Source organism: Saccostrea echinata, unplaced genomic scaffold, assembly GCF_033153115.1.
Source record: "Saccostrea echinata isolate AGI-Se365-2 ecotype Australia unplaced genomic scaffold, CSIRO_AGI_Sech_v1 ptg000017l, whole genome shotgun sequence".
Lineage (NCBI taxonomy): Eukaryota > Metazoa > Mollusca > Bivalvia > Ostreida > Ostreidae > Saccostrea > Saccostrea echinata.
The window spans coordinates 1,505,411-1,523,976 of NW_026889766.1; the positions used below are offsets into that span (position 1 = coordinate 1,505,411).

At 35.5% G+C, this 18,566-nt stretch overlaps 1 protein-coding gene across 1 annotated transcript; it reads left to right on the top strand.

Moving 5' to 3' along the window:
* The first annotated feature begins 13,100 nt into the window (after positions 1-13,100).
* LOC133189205 (uncharacterized) lies at positions 13,101-18,566 on the top strand. Its single transcript, XM_061324610.1, has one exon. It carries the CDS (start codon positions 13,101-13,103, stop codon positions 18,564-18,566), a length of 5,466 nt encoding a protein of 1,821 aa, XP_061180594.1.

Sequence of the window (18,566 nt, forward strand, 5' to 3'; positions counted from 1 at the left end):
CACAATAATATAGTATCTATGATTTCTATAGTAATCTATATATCAGCAAAATTATCCCCCCCCCCCCCCGGTTCCTATGGCCATGCTCAGCCATGACTTTTACCATCTGAAAATGAATTTTTGCACCGTACTTGATTAGTTGTGAATAATGAATTGTATAAGATTTGTACAAAAAATGTGCCTTTCATCTATTAAATTTCAGACTTCATATTATTGATTCAGTGCTGTCTGTAAAACATTCTCAAGCTAATGAAGCCTGATTTGGTTTTCGGGAGCAACGACACTTGCACCTATACCTTGACATTGTTTTATTTATTTTAATTACGTTACTTTTTGAAAATCATTTATGTTTGACTCATATTGAGTTGGTTAAAATGAATCCCGAATGGTTTCTAGTTTCCTTGATTGTCCTTAAAGATAGGTGCTTATATTTAGGAAAGAAGGATAAAATTTTTTATTGGCTATACTTTATATCGATTTGAATTTTATTCCATTCAGCACTGAGTTCATGGCAGTATACGTATTACTAATATTAGGACTAGTGGCGTAAGGTGTACAAATGAGTTTATTTTGTTTTATTTATTTATACTTTTTTCATTTTGAAATAAAGCTGCGCATATTATACCTAATACATATTCAAATCCAAAAGCATACAACATGCATCTATTTGAATTCCCAGTTTCAATTTCAGTTCAGTTAGGCTATTTAGGGTAACATTTACTAAAATAACCAAAACAAAATTGACTTCACAGCACAGTTAAGGCTACAATAAGGAGGCAGGGCCCAATTTATACGGGAAATGCTTACTATGACATCACACAAAAATATATGTTCTTCAACTTACTGCTAAATGAAATGATTTGCTATTTTAAACTGTTAGATAGCTTTAAACTACATCAATATACTGACTATTTCATGTATTTTTGTCGTTGGTTAAATCCCACACAGCAATATATAAACAATTCACTGATTGCAATGCACTTGTCGATTTGGCGTCATATCATAAAATTTGACGCAGTTTGTATGCAGTGAGAGGCGGATCAAGTTATATTGTATACAATGAAAAATGTATTTTGTAATTAAATAAAATATTATTTGCAGACATATAAGAGGCCATTAACTTGGATGCGATGTATTTATATACTTCCCGTACATTCCCTAGACAAGCGATACTGCCGTATATTTGTATGCAGATTCATTGAAGGGTAATAGAACGGTCGTAATAAATCGAGATATTGCAAAGGCATATCCTCAATGAATTATGACAACCTTTTACACATAAACTCAATAGGTATGAAGATATTTGAAAAGTGCTGCGAACCTAATGAAATCTTCCAAATAAATTTATTATATCTATATTTAATGCACTTGACCAGCAAAATATTGAACATAGGGTCTAACAAATGTAATTTTAGCAATTAGAGAATAGAATCTATATAGGTTCGCAGCACTTTTCAAAAACTACAAAGAGTGTAGAAAATAATTATAAATTAAAACTTGCTTATGCCCTTGCATCATTATTTAATGGTATTTATAGATGACCTCAATTATGCAGGTATATTTTCTATATTTTCTAAAATCACGTGACTGCTACATTACGTGACAAGTCTAAATAAGAAATCCAATCGTCCTCAACATGTAGTCATATTACATTTGTCCGATAATAGTAAAGTCCTAAAAAGAATGACCAATCCTTGTAAAGAATGTATTTTCTATCTAAAAAATTCGCCGAAATTTCCATTTGGCACCATAACTGTATTGCGTTATGAATGAAAATCCATTTATTGCACAATGCAGACCTATGATCGTAATGTTTTAGTCATCTTTCCAGTAACTAGGTCAATGACCTCCTTTTCATACTAGTGGTCCCTGAGTATTTCTTTGGAAATATCTTATTGTTTTACATAATGAACAACATTGTTTTTTAGTTAAAAAAAAAAACAATAACAAAAGTATTTGGATAGTAAATTTGATGGATATGGAATAGTGTCGTTTGAATAAATAAATAGAAAAAAAAAATGAAAAAAAAAAATGTCCAATTCAAATTTCCTCTTTTGATTTTCTAAAATTTATCCATTTTTCTTTTTATAACAAAAGCTAAAAATAATAGGAACACTAAGCTACATGTATTAATTCCTCAATTTATTTGTATTGCCATTATTCTTCAAGTATCAAAATTATATGAGGTAATTGATCAAATTCTTGTGAAATATTGTATGGAAAGGTTCTATTTTCTTTTTATTTTCGAGACTGCTATTCAATTATAAAGGAAGAGGAAAAATAAAACAAACATGATTTTAAACACGTTTATTTAAATATTGACGATTATTGGTCGGGTTGTTCGGGCCCCGATTACAACAACCAGCAGGTACATACAACACAAAAGTATATACCTTTACTATTAATAAGCAAAATATGGCCGTTTCAAGTATACCACAAACAGTAATTAACCTTACAATTGTTTAAAAAAAATATGTGAATGAAATATATCTTTACATAAATCTCTCTGCTACACAATTTGTATACCTTTCGTTTGGATCCAGGACAAAGAGGAGAAATTTGAAAGATTCTAGTCCTGACCTAATTTACATCTAGCTGACCCTACTCAAATATCAGTATCTAAGTTTTCCTCAGAAAAGAACATTTATTCTTAATATTAATAGCTGGGATTTTTTAAAACAATACATGAGTTTACTGATATAGATATAGCTACAAAGTTGATTTACTTCAGGCACATTCAAAATACATGTACACAAACACTTTAAGCAACAACAATATTTCCAATCTTAATCTCTAGAAGTAATTATATTCTTTATATATATATATATATATATATATATATATATATATATATATATATATATATATATATATATATATATATATATATATAATTAAGTTAAACCACATGAGGTTTTTTTTTTTATCAGAGAACATCCGATAATTCCCTTGCCCCCTTCCCTTCTCCCCTGCAGAAACTTTCACTTCAAAAATTTTCGGATATTCAACGTATCTTCAGAGGCTGAGTTGATAAACTATGTAAGATATACTAAAATGTTTGAAAAATGTTTGGTTGTAAGGTCTGATTGACACGTTTCACGATAATGTGTTCTGGTACATATATATCTTCGTTACATGCCAAAGATTTAAAAAAAAATCTTGTGAATTGTAAATTATTTCAAAACGTCTTATAAATGTATACCAAAAATTGTGATATTGGCAATTCCAGTGATTTCCAATAGGATTATGGTGTTTATTGCAAAAATACCTTGAAATGTACCCTATTTTTGTGAAGAAATTTGTTAAGGTAGCAATAATTAAATAATGAATTCTTTTGAAAAATAAATATTGAGAAGCTTGTGCTCTGACCTTAAAAAAATGATGATTTGCGACATAATATAATTTTTTTGACCGGACAATCTGGCATAACGCATTTTAAACTATCTTGATATTATGCTTACTATTCTTTTTAATTTTATAATAGGAGAATGATATCAAGTAATTCATTTTTTTTATTGTCTGAAAAAAGATTTCTTAGCTTTGCATATGTAATAAGTATACTTAAAAGGTAATGGATTCTTAGGACAAACTTTTTTTTATTTAGAATAAGAGCTAGCTACGGTGGCACTCCCCTTGTCATTCTTTGATTTATAGAATGGGTCTATTAACAACCATACTTTGATATTCCCATGCTAAAAATAAACAGATTATTTTTTTATGTTTGTTATTTTACTGAACATATAATTACTCTTTTATTAATTAACCGTTGAAAATAAAAGCAAACAGAAGTGAATTGCCTGAGCATTGAGCATTACATCACAAAAGTCATTTTTCTTAAATGGTATGGCCACTCATAATACCAAGCAATGCTGCTAGACAAAGAAACATTTTCAGCAACAAATAATTTTTGATAAATAGAAGAAATGAACTCTACAGTATCTTCATTATTGTCACCACCACCACCATCATCATCATAATCATCATCATCAATAATAACAACAACAACAACAACAACAACAACATCATCATAATCATCATCATCACTATCTCTCTCTCTCGAATATTGTTTCTAAATTTGTTGCTTATTTACTTCCTGTTTCTTCTATAAATGGATTTCCAGATAATCCGGGTCTTCCTCGACCGGATCAACCTCGCTATAGGTATTTCTAGATCTGTTGCTTCTTAATGTGGAATCAAAATCACCATGGGTATATCTGATATTTGCCACATTCATTCGATCGTAATCATGTATATTTCCTACCATAAATAAGGTCTTTCTGTTTATATATTTAACTTCACTCTTCCTCCTAGTGTATAAAATTCTCATGCATATAATTATAAGAGTTATAGCAAGAAGTGTCGAGATTCCGGAAATGATGAAAAATAGCGTCTTCCAAAAATCTAAAATACACAAGCATATAAAGGGGTTTATAATCATCACTTTTCGACATGAAGTATAATTAATGAGTTTTTCGTTTGATGGTCTGCAAATAGTCCAAAGCTTTAATTTAGCTTGACCAAATAAAAGCAGAATCATGATTACATATTTATACTATCGGATAATCGTTTTTTTCTCTACGGGATTCTCTGTTGAGAAATCTACAAGGATGATTTGGCCACAGGGTGCAAAATAAGTTGTTTGGCTGAAATTTGCTTCACCATAGAGAGCGATCCCCTTTCCCCCTTCCCCCACCATATCGCTATACATTGCATTTATTTGCTCCATCAGATGTATTAACCTTACATTTCTTATTCAAAGATGCTTTGATGTCCTCCTTATTTAATAAAAGATATTATATGTAATTCAAATTTTAATATTTTCTACTTGAAGAACAAAGCGAAAAAAACCCTTCGTATTTGTTATGCTAGATTTAAACTTCCTTTCATACACATTATCATTTATAGAACACCAATTACCGCTTTTCATCACTGAAATATGTTAGTACAAGAAAAATCTCTTTATACGTTGCCCGTCAATAAAAGGTCCAATGGTTTTTAATAATTTTCCTAAAGAAACCATTTAACCTACCGAAATGAATACTAGGGTAGCAAAAGGTTTTCACACAATTCCACTTGGAGCAGATCAAATCTGGGTTTTATGGAGGGACCATTTTCCTGTTAAATCAGATGAGGGATTTGGTACAGAAGTAGAAAAATCATATTCCTTTCGATATCTAAATATCTCACCACTATGAACTTTCGAGGACCAGATATAACTCTGAAATAATATGACCTTCTACTTGTTGTCACTTTAATAGGGTTTAGTGACCTACAACTGGACCCCACAACCCCTTCCAGACCCACATTAACAAGATAACGAGTATTGTTATAAACAAAAACGTTGACTAAAAATGAAAGTTTGAAAATTTTTATTTGCATTGAATATCGGATTAAGATAAAATTTTAAAATAAAATGAACAGTTAATATCCTGAAAAAAAGTCATGATAACTAGACCCTCCTTACCTGCATGTGATACAGGTCCATCAGCGGACGAAGTTACTGAAAGAAAATGTAATTCTTAAAAATTATTCTATGACATTTACATAATTGCATGACATTTTTTATAACAAAAATTTTGTTTTGACGAGATGTTCTGAACTCTACCATTCAAACACAGGGGACCTTCCCATCCAAGTTCACATCCCTGTTCACAGATTCCTTGGATCTTTGAGCAGGATGTACCATTTTTACAATGGCCACAGTCAGATGAACAGTTTGATCCGTACTTGTATTCCAGACATTCTGAAAGTCACAAAAATGTTCTCATAACTTAAGGATGTTTAAATCAAAGATTTTATGTCAGATAAGCTTAATATAAGCTTTTGTGTCAATGTTAAAAAAAATCCATTGACAGCTGCATTTCCAGTTTGAAGGAAGTTTGCCTGAGTTTCTCCACAGGAGTCTATTCTTCTTTTTTAATGATGTTGTCATAAAAAAGCTTTCCATTTTGGGGGGATTTCTTTTTTTTATTTTCTTGATATATTAATATGACATATTTGTTGTCTTTCTTAGTTTTATATAAATGAGTTCCTTGTTTTTGTCTTACTTGAAATGGTTAATGAATGTACATAAAGTCGAATTCTTTCAGAAAGGAAACGTATGCAGCTTTTTTTTTTTTTTTTTTTTTTTTTTTTTTTTTTTTTAAATTTCTTATGATATTTCTAGAAATTTAGTTGAAAGCTCAACTAATGTATATGTTAAGAATGGATAGAAAAATAACGAATTATGTTAGCTTAGCAAATGTAAAACACTTGAATTAAACTTTTAAACGCAATCAGGTGATTGTTGAGAAACTGATTAAATAAACATTTATTGGCATAAAAAACGGATTAGAAGTAATGGACAGGATTTTATTCTTCATTAATTTCTTGTATGATTTTTATACACACTGCCTGAGGATGGTGGAACTTAAATTTCACAGTTTGTACATTTTTTTTTACGAAAAACAGATAAATGAATCTCTCAATATTTGAAAATCATTGGCCATGGATTAAAGAATCTTGAAACGTCAATGTTCCATCAGATTTACTTGTTTTCTCATCCTCTCCACTTATAATAAGTTAATTAAAACAAATTGATATACCCGCTACAGAAATAAATTTTTTACATGTAGGTATATGGTTGAAATTTGTACTGTGGGTTTGGAGAATGAATAAGAAATGTGATCAAAAACACACCCTTTTCACCTCAGGAAACACGACAGGCGAAACTGGATTTTAAAAAATTATTACACCAGTGAAACAGATTCTATAAAATAATTTACCATCACATTTCGAACCACTCCACCCTTCTTCACATCCTTGAGGACAGAGCCCGGTCAATTTGTCACAATGTGTCCTATTTAAACAATTTCCACAGCTTTCCTCACAGAATTCTCCGTAATACCCATTTACACATGCTGTTATGAAAAATAGAATGATTTTTTTTTAGTTTGTATCTTTTTCTTGTTGTCGAAAGAAAAGACAATTGTTTTCCTTTAGATAATTTTGCAAAGAGTTAATGTATAGGTCGACTCTAATTGTCAAAGTTGATCAAATTGGCAATAAATGTATCCCTTCCCTCAAACGGTTTTTAAAAATAAAAAAAAAATTATCTTATTCGATTTCTTACAACAATGAGGTTGTTCCATAGAGGTGTTGTTGCACCCATATATACAAGAACCACTGAAAGCGTCGCATTGTCCATTGTGGCATCTTGGATTGCATGATGTACAGTTTTCTCCATAATGTTGGGATGGACATCCTTAAAATAAATTCAGATCAAGCAAACGAGTTAATTCCTTTGGATGACAGTACAAAATGATGAGCAAAATCAACATTGTGTGTCTAGTATGTCTTCACCTGCTTTGTCGTTTTTAAGAAAACATTTTTCGCGTGTTTTTTTAAAGATTGATATTGATTTAAACTGATTTTACAGAATGTTATCCAAGTCAACATACCTATCACATTAACTTCACATATCTCAATAGTAGCGAATGAAGGTTCATATCCTGTACAACTTGTTTTTAGGGGAGGATCCTTAGAGTTGTACAAAGCTATGCCCTGAGTCACTTTATTGACGGTGATGTTCATAACACGGCTGGGACAGGTTGAATGATCCTGAGTGAACACTCTTTCTCCAACACAATACGGTGGAATAAAGGAAGACTCATTGAACACAAATACCGAGAATCCTGTGTTCCTGTTTATAGCTGAAATTTTAGAATATACAAAATAACATTCCTTCTATATTGATTTTATTCAGTACTTTAAAGAAACACAGATAGTGATTTGATTTATTGCAAACATTTATAGCAGGAGAAATGTTAGGGACGGAGGAGGGTAAATAACGGTGGAAAGTATTCATGCGATCACCATTTTGTTTTCTTATATTTATCAATATCACATTGATTTCTAAAATGCATGTTCATGCAATTCTTCAATCAAATAAAAATATTTCTATGCCTTCAGGTTTTGATATAGCAAGGATGTGCTATAGTTCAATTACTATATCCCTTGACCATGCCTTTGACTTTGCCAGTCCACCAATAATTTTACATTTATAAAAAAAAAACAAATAGTAAAATATTAACATTCAGTGTAATTTTCTTTATGAATTCCATTTCCAATCGACGAAGTTCAAATCTCTAAAACATACGCGAAACCTTGTCACCGAGCGGTAGAATACACAGTAGGAAATATATGCATTTTCAATACTGTTGGAACACCAAAATGTATATTGTTTTGGCTCAATTTAATTAAAAAAAATACCCTCGTAAATTATCGTAAAATTATAACAACTGTGCGTTTAAAATTAATTTGTCATCGTTTTTTCTCGAAATGTTCATTTGCGTTATTTAGCTTTCCAACGTCACAAACGGCTCTAAAGTCTATTAAGCACACCAGTTCTAAAAAGGCGATAAATTCATATAAAAGATAAAGGCAACAAACAATTATGAAGAGAGAAAATTTGTGAATGTATATATAATAACGCGCGGTATTCACGACCGACGATATAAAAAAAAATACAATGCTTAATTAAATCACAATTCTTAAATGACATTTGTATAGGAAAACGAAAAACTTACTTGAATTTCGGAAAAAGATTTCCAAATAAGCTACATTAGACATGAGTTTTAGCGATAATTTCCACCAAGCCTCTCTGTAATGATCTTTAGCAAGGGTTAAGCTACACGTGCTTTCACCACGCTCCTCTTCAAGATATCCGTCAACTGCTTTGTCTGCTAAGTTAGTTACGTAAGAGTGACTCTGTGATGCCACACCGGAATAAGCGTTTTCTTGACTAAGATTTTCTGCAAGGAATTCACACATCTCTTACAATATATTTCATTACAAAGATATAATTTTAGGCTTCTTTTTAAATAATTTATTATTAGCAGGTATTTGATTTATAATATGTTTTATTCATTCATCACATGTAATTCTGAATGCTCAAAAAATAGCAAAAATATGCACGAAAGTTTTTTTTTTATATGTGTTAATTTCCAAAGTATGCTATGGGCCGATTTTCCCCGAACCTTGAAATATATATTGATGTTTACCTGACGCACAAGTAGAGAACTGTACGCGCTTCATGAAATATGCCTGTGTGACAAGTCTGTGTGATTTACACACCAATAACTCACACAAAACTTAAAAACATTCCTTAATTGAGGGTATGCCCTTGCAATATAACGATTTATTACGACACTTCTATTACCCTTCAATGAATCTGCATACAAAGATACGGCAGTATCGCTTGTCTAGAGGATGTACAGGAAGTATATGAATAAAATCATAAAATAGACATCGCATCCAAGTTGATGGCCTCTTATATATCTGCAAATAATATTTTATTCAATTACAAGATATATTTTTCATTGTATAAAATATAACTTAATCCGCCCCTCACTGCTTACAAACTGCGTCAAAGAGCAAGGGCCATTCAGGTCTTTTTTGGCCCCATTAATTTCTGAAAAATTAAAACTGCGTACTTTTAGTCGACAAGGCAATAAATATCACTTAAACACTTGATGACTGAATTTCTACTAAAATTGACGTAATTTTTTTTGCTAGTCAATGCATTATGACGTCATGAATTGCTTCATTATTCATATATTCCGAATATTTCCTTAAAAATGGCCAAACTATTTTCAATATTTTGTATAAATCACAACCTCCGATCCATAATGTGCAAATATATTATGAAAGAACTGCTTATTAAGATTACAAAACATCCTTTTATTTTCGGATCAAGCAGTGTGCTCATATTTCAATTCTTTGTTGAAGGTTCTAAAATTCACCTGTTTTCTGCAAAATTCAAGAACATTGCAATTTCACACAACCTGTTTTCCAGTATCTGGACTCTTTAGAAGAAACCTTTATATACAAACTGAAAGTGCAAAGTCTCTTCTTTATATATTGATGTTGAAAAAGGGACACAATGTGTAAGTGGATAAATTGGTTTATCTACAGGGCCATTTTATGCATAAAGTGAACCTAGCTCTTTTACGATATGACGTCACATTGACAAGTGCATTGCGATCAATGAATCGTTTATATATTGCTGTGTGGGATTTAACCAACGACAAAAATACATGCAATAGTACGTACTGACGTAGTTTAAAGCTATCCTACAGATTAAAATAGCAAATCATTTCATTTTGTGGTAATTTGAAGAACATATACTTTTGTGTGATGTCATAGTAAGCATTTCCCGTATCACTCGGCACACCTCGGTCGATTCGAACCTCAATCTATCCTCGGCTGTATCATGTAAACTTCCATTGAACCGGAGCTACTTTATACGCAAGATGGCTGCGCCCTACATTAACACGTGCACAGTGTGCTGAATTCGATCCGTTAACAAACATGTGATTATGTAAAGATACTAAGTACATTTTTCTTGGTAAATGTTATTCTTAGTGTTACCTAAATGCTTTTGAAAATTTTTATTGTATATCATATGCATGTTTATTATCGTTTTCAAAGCGTTACGTTTTCCCTAAGCGGTAAACTTGCAGCCTTATCACAAATGTTAAGCGGAAACGCATATCATGTTTCCTCGTACAGCCGAGGTCTGATGAAGGTGACGAATCAGCCGAGGTTTGCCTAATGTTCCCGTATAAATTCGGCTCCGCCTCCTTATTGTAGCCTTAACTGTGCTGCGTACGGCCAAATGCAGAACCACGGGGTCTGGAGGAAACTAGGCCCCTAAATGCAAGGCATGCATGACCCACCGGTGAGTGGATATGCCCTTGTGTCTGCAAACCTAGCCCCTAGCTATGGGTCAAATAGCCTCACTGCCTTGTAGGAAGGCTTAGGAAAGTCAAAGGCTATGGAAGAAAATCCAGACAGAAAATTCGTGTACATGGGCAGGAAAGCAATTAAACACAATCTTCTAAGGGAAGGACAACCCTGAAAGAAAACCACTGGCCCTCCGAGTTCAGAGGGTTATGCTAAGGGCCAGCAACCCTAACATGGAAGTCTCTGGGGACGGCCTAATATGCTGACCAGCACGAAGAGGACTAAGTAAAGTAAGCAATACAAATAGCAGAAATTTCAGAAACAGCCAACATTCATTCTTCCGTGGGACTCCGATTCATCCACAACACGTGCAACATCGTCGAGATGGTCCGCCGTTTCCAATTTATAATTATTTCGATAAGTATTTAGAAGATACAATGGGACTTGGTACTTATCTCTAACCAGTATTTAATTTAGTGACACTAACAAAGTTTACCGATGGTGTGTCAATTATTTCATCATTTAATTATTTATAAATTATTTTTTTTTTTATAATTTATTGTTTTATCTTTTCATTATCATTTTTTTTCTTTATTTTTATTTTATTATTTTTTTTATTATTATTTACTTTCTACTGTCGAATAAATAAACTTTATGCACACACTAGTCGAAAGTAAATTTTACACACACTTCCATTATTTCTATGAAATAAAACTTTCAGGTCATGAACCACGCAATAGGAATAAACACCCATTCTATATTGTGAGCAGCCTCCCTTTAAGACTAGTTTTCTGCTGTTAATTTAGTACAAAATTTTTCATCCAAAAGCTCTCCTGCCCTACTTTATGTGTTGCATTACGATTTATCCTCCCCTCCCCCTCCACGTGTTGCATTACGATTTATCCTCCCCTCCCCCTCCACCGTTTTATATATACACAAGCTTGAAATCTGACGTTGAAAAACTGCTTTGCTGCGATGAGACAGGCGGCGCATTGGACTATGCTCAAATGTTCTATACTTGAATCCACTCCTTTCAAGGCCGTAACTTGGCTCAAATTTTAGTGAGGCAAGGGATCTGAGACCACTCGAGTCCCAAATGAGTCCAAGATAGTGTCCTGAAAGGTGTTCGTAGTGGGTGGGTGAGTTACCGAAAGCTGGGTTTTAGTCAATTAAGAACTTAATCTTTGAAGTTTTTCTGTTTTTATTTATTTACATGCGTTCTAAACGATAATGAAGCACCTGGTGGGATGATCAATTTACTGAAATTGAAAAAAAAAAATTGAGGTTTTAATTTACTACAAAGACACACATAATTAATTAAAGTTAAAAGCAAAACTTTCTTCACTTTTCAGAAAACTTCAGAATTTTAGTGAGGCATTTACCTCACTTGCCTCAATGGTAGTTACGGCCTTGCCTTTAGAAACGCATGAGTAATTAATGTCTACACCGTAGCAAGCCACGGGTTTTGTGCCTATTCTTTTCCACTTCGGAAATCAAATGAACCCAAAATCCATGACTTGCGACGGTGAAAAGTCTGGTACCATATGGATATCTTTCCCGGTCTTCAGTATATTAAAACGACAGAAGCGGTTTTTTTTCTAAGTATGTTGAGGAGTGAACTAAAAAATCGGGCAGAAAACGTTGTCAAGTGAGACTGTAATGTCTCCGAATCAACTATGTATGAGTTAACTTTTTGTTTTGTTTGTTAGAAGAGTTACTTCCCGTAGTTTTGGCAAGCGCCATATTTGTACATGTGCAAAAGTGTTACTAGACTTTGTGACTTTGTAGCCCTATAGCGTAAGTACACTTTCATAAGTTATAAACATAAGATCTTAATATTCATGTGTTAGGACGCAAACCTTTATTGTCAAATATTTCAGTAATTTAAAGCATTATCTACGCATGGTTAACATGACCTGGTTTTTTGTGTAAGGCTAAGCACGTGGTTTGTGTTCAAATCATTTTCTGAGATTTATACAATCTAGTCACTATGTTATACTTGTATATGTGAATTTGTAAGGATAATTTGTTGATTTCTTGCTGAGTTATTATTACATGCCAGTTTTATTGCTTATAAGTTGATTGCTGTTAAAAGAAAAAAGTATGGAAACCCGGTTTGGTCATAAATGTAGCATAATAGAGTCAATGTTTTAAGTCGATCATTTTGTATGTAATTTCTTATAACTTTTTTTGTAATTTACAGTCTTTTACTACGTTGATGCTGAATAAAAACAATGAGTCAGTACAGTAAAAGAGCTAGGACTACGTAGGCAGTCATGGAGAACTAGGGCGGTTCAACCACACCACACAAATCTCCTCCAACAGATCAGCGTTCTCAGAGATCTACTAGACAGTTGACAGCGGCAGGGAAGCAAATGTATGAACAGCATGTGAATAAATTCTGTGACAAACTACGAAAGCTTAGAAAAAAACTAGAAAATGAAATGAAATTCTCGTACAATGAACTTACAACTGGAAAGACAGAAATCCTGGTAATTTTGAAAGAAAGTTTACTGAAACTTACTCAGGACTACCATAACATTAGTGAAGAGTTTCTGAATTTTCTTGTAAGAACAAATACTGAGGACAGCAGAAGAGAAAAAGCTGCACAAGAGGTAGTTATATCCTCCTTGGAACAGAAAGTAGAAAGTATCCTCCAGGAAATTGACACAATCATGGAACAGGATACAGATACAAAGTTTTCACCAGATTCAAAATCCAAACTCTCTCATGACCTGAAGGACAATGTGTCTCTTAAAGGCACAGCAAGATCTGTGAGTGGAAGGTCAAGATCAAGCAGATCATCAGCATCTAGAAGTACGACTTCCAGAAGCACAACTTCCATGTTATTGGAACAGAGGGTAAAAGCAGAAGCAGCCAAAGCAAGACTGCAATTTGTGCAGAAAGCTTCAGAATTAAAGAAAGAGCAAGCAAGGCTTGATGAACAGGAGAAAAAGTCTAAGGCAGAGACCCTCAGGAAAAAAGCAGAGTTAGAGACAGAGTTAGAGTGTCTGGACGCACAAAAGGAATTAGCAACAGCCCAAGCAGAGTTACGAGCAAGGGAGGAAGACAATGGAGACATAGACAATTTAACTAGAACATCTATTTCTAATATTGACTCCTCAGAACGAACAAGAAAATTCATTGAAGAAGTTAACCTGTTAAGGAATTTGGAGTCAGTTTCAGCAACAGAAAATGTAGAATACACCCAACCGAAAGTTTCAGCAGCAAACAATACAGCTACTCACTCTCCAATTTGTGAACCATCATTTTCATTGAATCCTGAGGCTCGACCCTTTGAATCACAGAAAGACAACCTAGTCAATCTAGCAAGCTTTATGTTGAAAAAGGATCTGATGCTTACAAGACTTGTTAATTTTGATGACAAGCCAGAGAACTTTGTAGCATGGAAGGCAAGTTTCAAATCTGTGGTTCAGGATGCATTAGTTACACCTCTCGAAGAATTAGACTTATTGATCAGATGGCTCGACCCTGAGTCCAAGGAACATGCTAAAAGCATCAGAGCAGCAACAGTAGGGAATCCCTCTCAAGGATGCCAGACCTTATGGGCTAGATTAGAGGAAAGATACGGTTCACCGGAATTAGTTGAAACAGCATTAAAGTCCAAACTTGCAAGCTTCCAGCGACTCAGTGCAAGTGAACCTAGACGACTGTATGAACTCTCAGATATCTTAAGTGAAATATTTGCCTTAAAAGAAAACCCAAGGTACAGCCAACTTTTCAGTTACTTTGACACATCAGTGGGAGTGCTTCCAATAGTACAAAAGTTAACACCCAGTTTGCAAAACAAATGGACTTCTAAAGCTTCAAAGTATAAGCTGACTCATGGGGTCCCATACCCTCCATTTAGTGTCTTCTGTGACTTTGTAAAGGAAGTTTCAACCATGATGAATGATCCTGGCCTACAAGTAGCTCCAACTTTCGCCAAAGAAAATCGAGACCCGAAAACCCCAAGATTCAACCAGCATAACTTCAAACCAGTAAAATCTGTGACTGTTAAGAAGACTGATTTTAAAGAGTCAACAAGAGACCATAAGGTGACACAGAAGAGATGCCCTATTCACGATGCTGAGCACACATTAAACCAGTGTAGGGCATTCAGGAAAAAATCCATTCGTGATCGTAAACAATACCTGCGAGAGCATAACTTGTGCTATAGATGTTGTGAATTGGACACACACAGATTCAAAGCCTGTCACGCAGAAGTGAAATGTGAGGATTGTGGAAGTGAGCAGCACCCCACTGCTCTTCATCCGCCTGAGAGCTCTCAGGGCCAGAGACAGCATGGCGGGGAGGAAGGTAATATTCTCACGAAATGTACAGCTGTGTGTGGAGAACAGTTTTCTGGACGTTCATGTGCAAAGGCCGTCTTGGTGGATGTGTATCCGAAGGGAAGACCTTCAAAACGTCTGCGCCTTTATGCTCTTGTTGACGACCAGAGTAATACAACACTTGGAAGATCTGAGCTGTTCGACTATATGGATGTTCCCAATAGTCAAATTCATTCATTTACGCTTACCTCATGTGCTGGACGCATTCACTCAAGCGGTCGCAGAGCCTCTGATTTGATGATAGCTGCAGTCGATGGATCCATTGTAATGGAACTTCCTACTATTACAGAGTGCAATGAGATTCCAGATAAGCGACACGAGATACCGACTCCAGAAGTCGTCAATCACCACCCGCATCTTAGGGATCTATCATTACCTCCGCTTGACACAGATGCCAAAATACTTTTACTGATTGGTAGAGACTTGATACAAGCACATCATATACATGATCAGCGAGTAGGACCTAAGGACTCACCCTTTGCACAGAAGTTGAGTCTTGGTTGGGTAGTGATAGGAGATGTGTGCCTTGGCAGATTACACAAGCCACAAGGTGTCACTGTCTACAAAACTACAGTGATTGAAGATGGCCGTCAGTCCATTTTCGAACCATGTCAAAACAGTTTCCGCCTGACAGAGGGCATTGTGCCACACCAGGATGTGGTAAAGAAAGACATTTTCCAAATATCAGCGGACGATGACCAAGTTGGCCTCTCTGTAGATGATCGTCAATTCCTGCAGATCATGGAGGAAGGTTTTGAGAAAGATTCCAGTGGAAAGTGGAAAGCTCCATTACCGTTTAGAAAACCAAGGCCAGTCTTGGAAAACAACCGACTTCAAGCTTTGAAGAGGGCCCACATGTTGGATGCTAGTCTTGAGAGGAACTCAGTGAAAAAAGAACATCTTGTGACTTTCATGAGAGGACTCATAGACAGTGGTGCAATGGAGGTGGCTCCGCCTTTGCCTGCAGGGAAAGAATGCTTTTACTTACCTCTCTTTGGAGTTTATCACCCACGGAAGCCTGACAAAATACGCGGTGTATTTGATTCGTCCGTTAAATACAAGGGCCTATCCCTCAATGGAGTACTGCTATCAGGACCAAACCTGACCAATGAACTACTGGGAGTCCTTATGCGCTTCCGTATGAACAGAGTGGCCTTTATGGCAGATGTAGAACAGATGTTTTATTCATTCCTGGTCCGAGAGGACCATAGAGATTTTCTACGTTTCTTCTGGCACAGAAACAATGAACCGTGTGAAGATTTAATCGAATACCGAATGCGGGTGCATGTGTTTGGGAATACACCCTCGCCGGCGGTAGCAACATATGGTTTACGCAAGACAGTTGAAAAAGCGGAAGTTGAGGTACAGAATTATGTTACCCGAAATTTTTATGTTGATGACGGGCTCATGTCTGTGGGATCAAGTGACGAAGCCATAAATCTGCTTCGAAAAACGCAACAAGTGCTGAAGGACGAAACCAAGATCAGACTTCACAAGATAGCATCGAACAGCGTTGAAGTAATGGAGGCTTTTCCCGCGGAAGATTTAGAAAAGAATCTGAAGTCGCTCGACATTGCGGCTGATGAGTTACCGATCCAACAGAGCCTTGGCTTAGCATGGGACATCAATTCAGATAGTTTGAATTTCAGTGCACGCATCCCAGAAAAACCGTTTACAAAAAGAGGTCTTCTGTCCATAATTAACAGTTTATTTGATCCTCTTGGGTTTATCGCACCTATAGTCATACATGGTAGGATACTTTACAGGGAGATATGTGAGGACAATGATGACTGGGACGAACCTCTACCCAATGATCGTGAAGAAGAATGGACTATATGGAAGCAATCTCTACATGCCTTGGAGAATCTGCGCATTCCGAGGATGTATACTCCAGTGTCCTTGAGTTCTGCTTCCTCAAGCAAAGTTCATGTTTACTCAGACGCCTCCGAAAAGGCAATTTCTGCGGTTGTGTACTTACAGACAATTGATGATTTAGGTGAAGTCAATATTGGATTTGTCATTGGGAAGTCGAGAATAGCACCTAAACAAGGAAATACTATTCCACGCCTTGAGCTTGGTGCTGCTCTTCTAGCCACGGAACTAGTTCAGACAGTATTCCAACAGCTTGACTTAAATCAAGATTCTGCAAAATACTATACAGACAGCAGGGTCGTTCTAGGATACCTACATAACCGATCTCGTCGATTCTACAATTATGTCAGTAACCGGATCAACATGATACACAGGCGATCTAAACCAGAGCAGTGGACCTTTGTTTCCACACAGGACAATCCAGCTGACATTGGAACTAGGTGTTACACATCTTTTGAGGACATGTCTCAAAGCGATTGGCTCAGAGGACCGATACAACTGAGGTCTGTAGAGAAGGTAGAGGACAAAAGCTTCCCCTTAGTCAATCCAGATGCAGATGCAGAAATACGACCCATAGTTTGTGTCAAGAAAACAGAGGTGAAGGAACATTTAGTGGATAGATTTGAGAAGTTCTCCTCTTGGACAAGATTGGTGAATGCAGTCTCATATCTAAAGAGATTTTGCAGAAGAAAAGCTGAGTTTTCTTTGCACAGTATTGAAGATACTCAGGAAGCAGAACGTTTCATTATCAGGGAGACTCAGAGATTCTGGTATGGAGATGATATGAAGTGTTTACAGGAGAAGAAAACACTTCCCTTGAAAAGCAATATCATTGCTCTTCATCCTTTTGTAGATAATAAAGGAATTTTACGTGTTGGTGGACGTCTAAACAAAGCACCCTTCACTATAGATGAAAGAAATCCTGTCATTCTTCCAGGAAAATCCCACATTGCCAGACTTCTCATTACTCATCTGCACGAGAAAGTGTATCATCAGGGTAGACTCATCACGGAAGGTACAGTGAGATCCAATGGCTTTTGGATTATCGGATGTAAGCGCCTTGTTAATTCCATCTTGTACAAATGTGTAGTGTGCAGGAAACTTAGAGGGAAGTTAGAATTTCAACAGATGGCGGACTTACCACCTGACCGAGTTACATCTGGACCTCCATTCAGTTCAGTAGGGGTCGATGTATTTGGGCCGTGGCCAGTAGTGGCACGACGAACTAGAGGGGGCCTTTCCCACAGCAAAAGATGGGCTGTGCTTTTTACTTGTATGAAAACAAGAGCAATACACATTGAGATCATTGAGGAGATGAGCAGCTCATCATTTATTAATGCCTTACGCCGATTCATCTCTATTCGTGGACCTTTGAAGGAAATCCGTTCCGATAGAGGAACCAACTTCTTAGGAGCCCTTGATGACATAAAGGCTGAAGCTGTCTACACTGAAAAGGGACCTATTCACAATTATCTTCTTGAGAATAGGATAACTTGGACTTTCAACCCCCCACATGCGTCACACCAGGGCGGAACCTGGGAAAGGATGATTGGAGTGTCACGAAAAAATACTGAACTCAATGTTACTAAATGCGAACACAAAACAACTCACTCATGA

Excerpts from the sequence above, each read along its gene's own strand:
- LOC133189205 (XM_061324610.1), top strand. The coding sequence starts at position 13,101 with ATGTATGAACAGCATGTGAATAAATTCTGTGACAAACTACGAAAGCTT.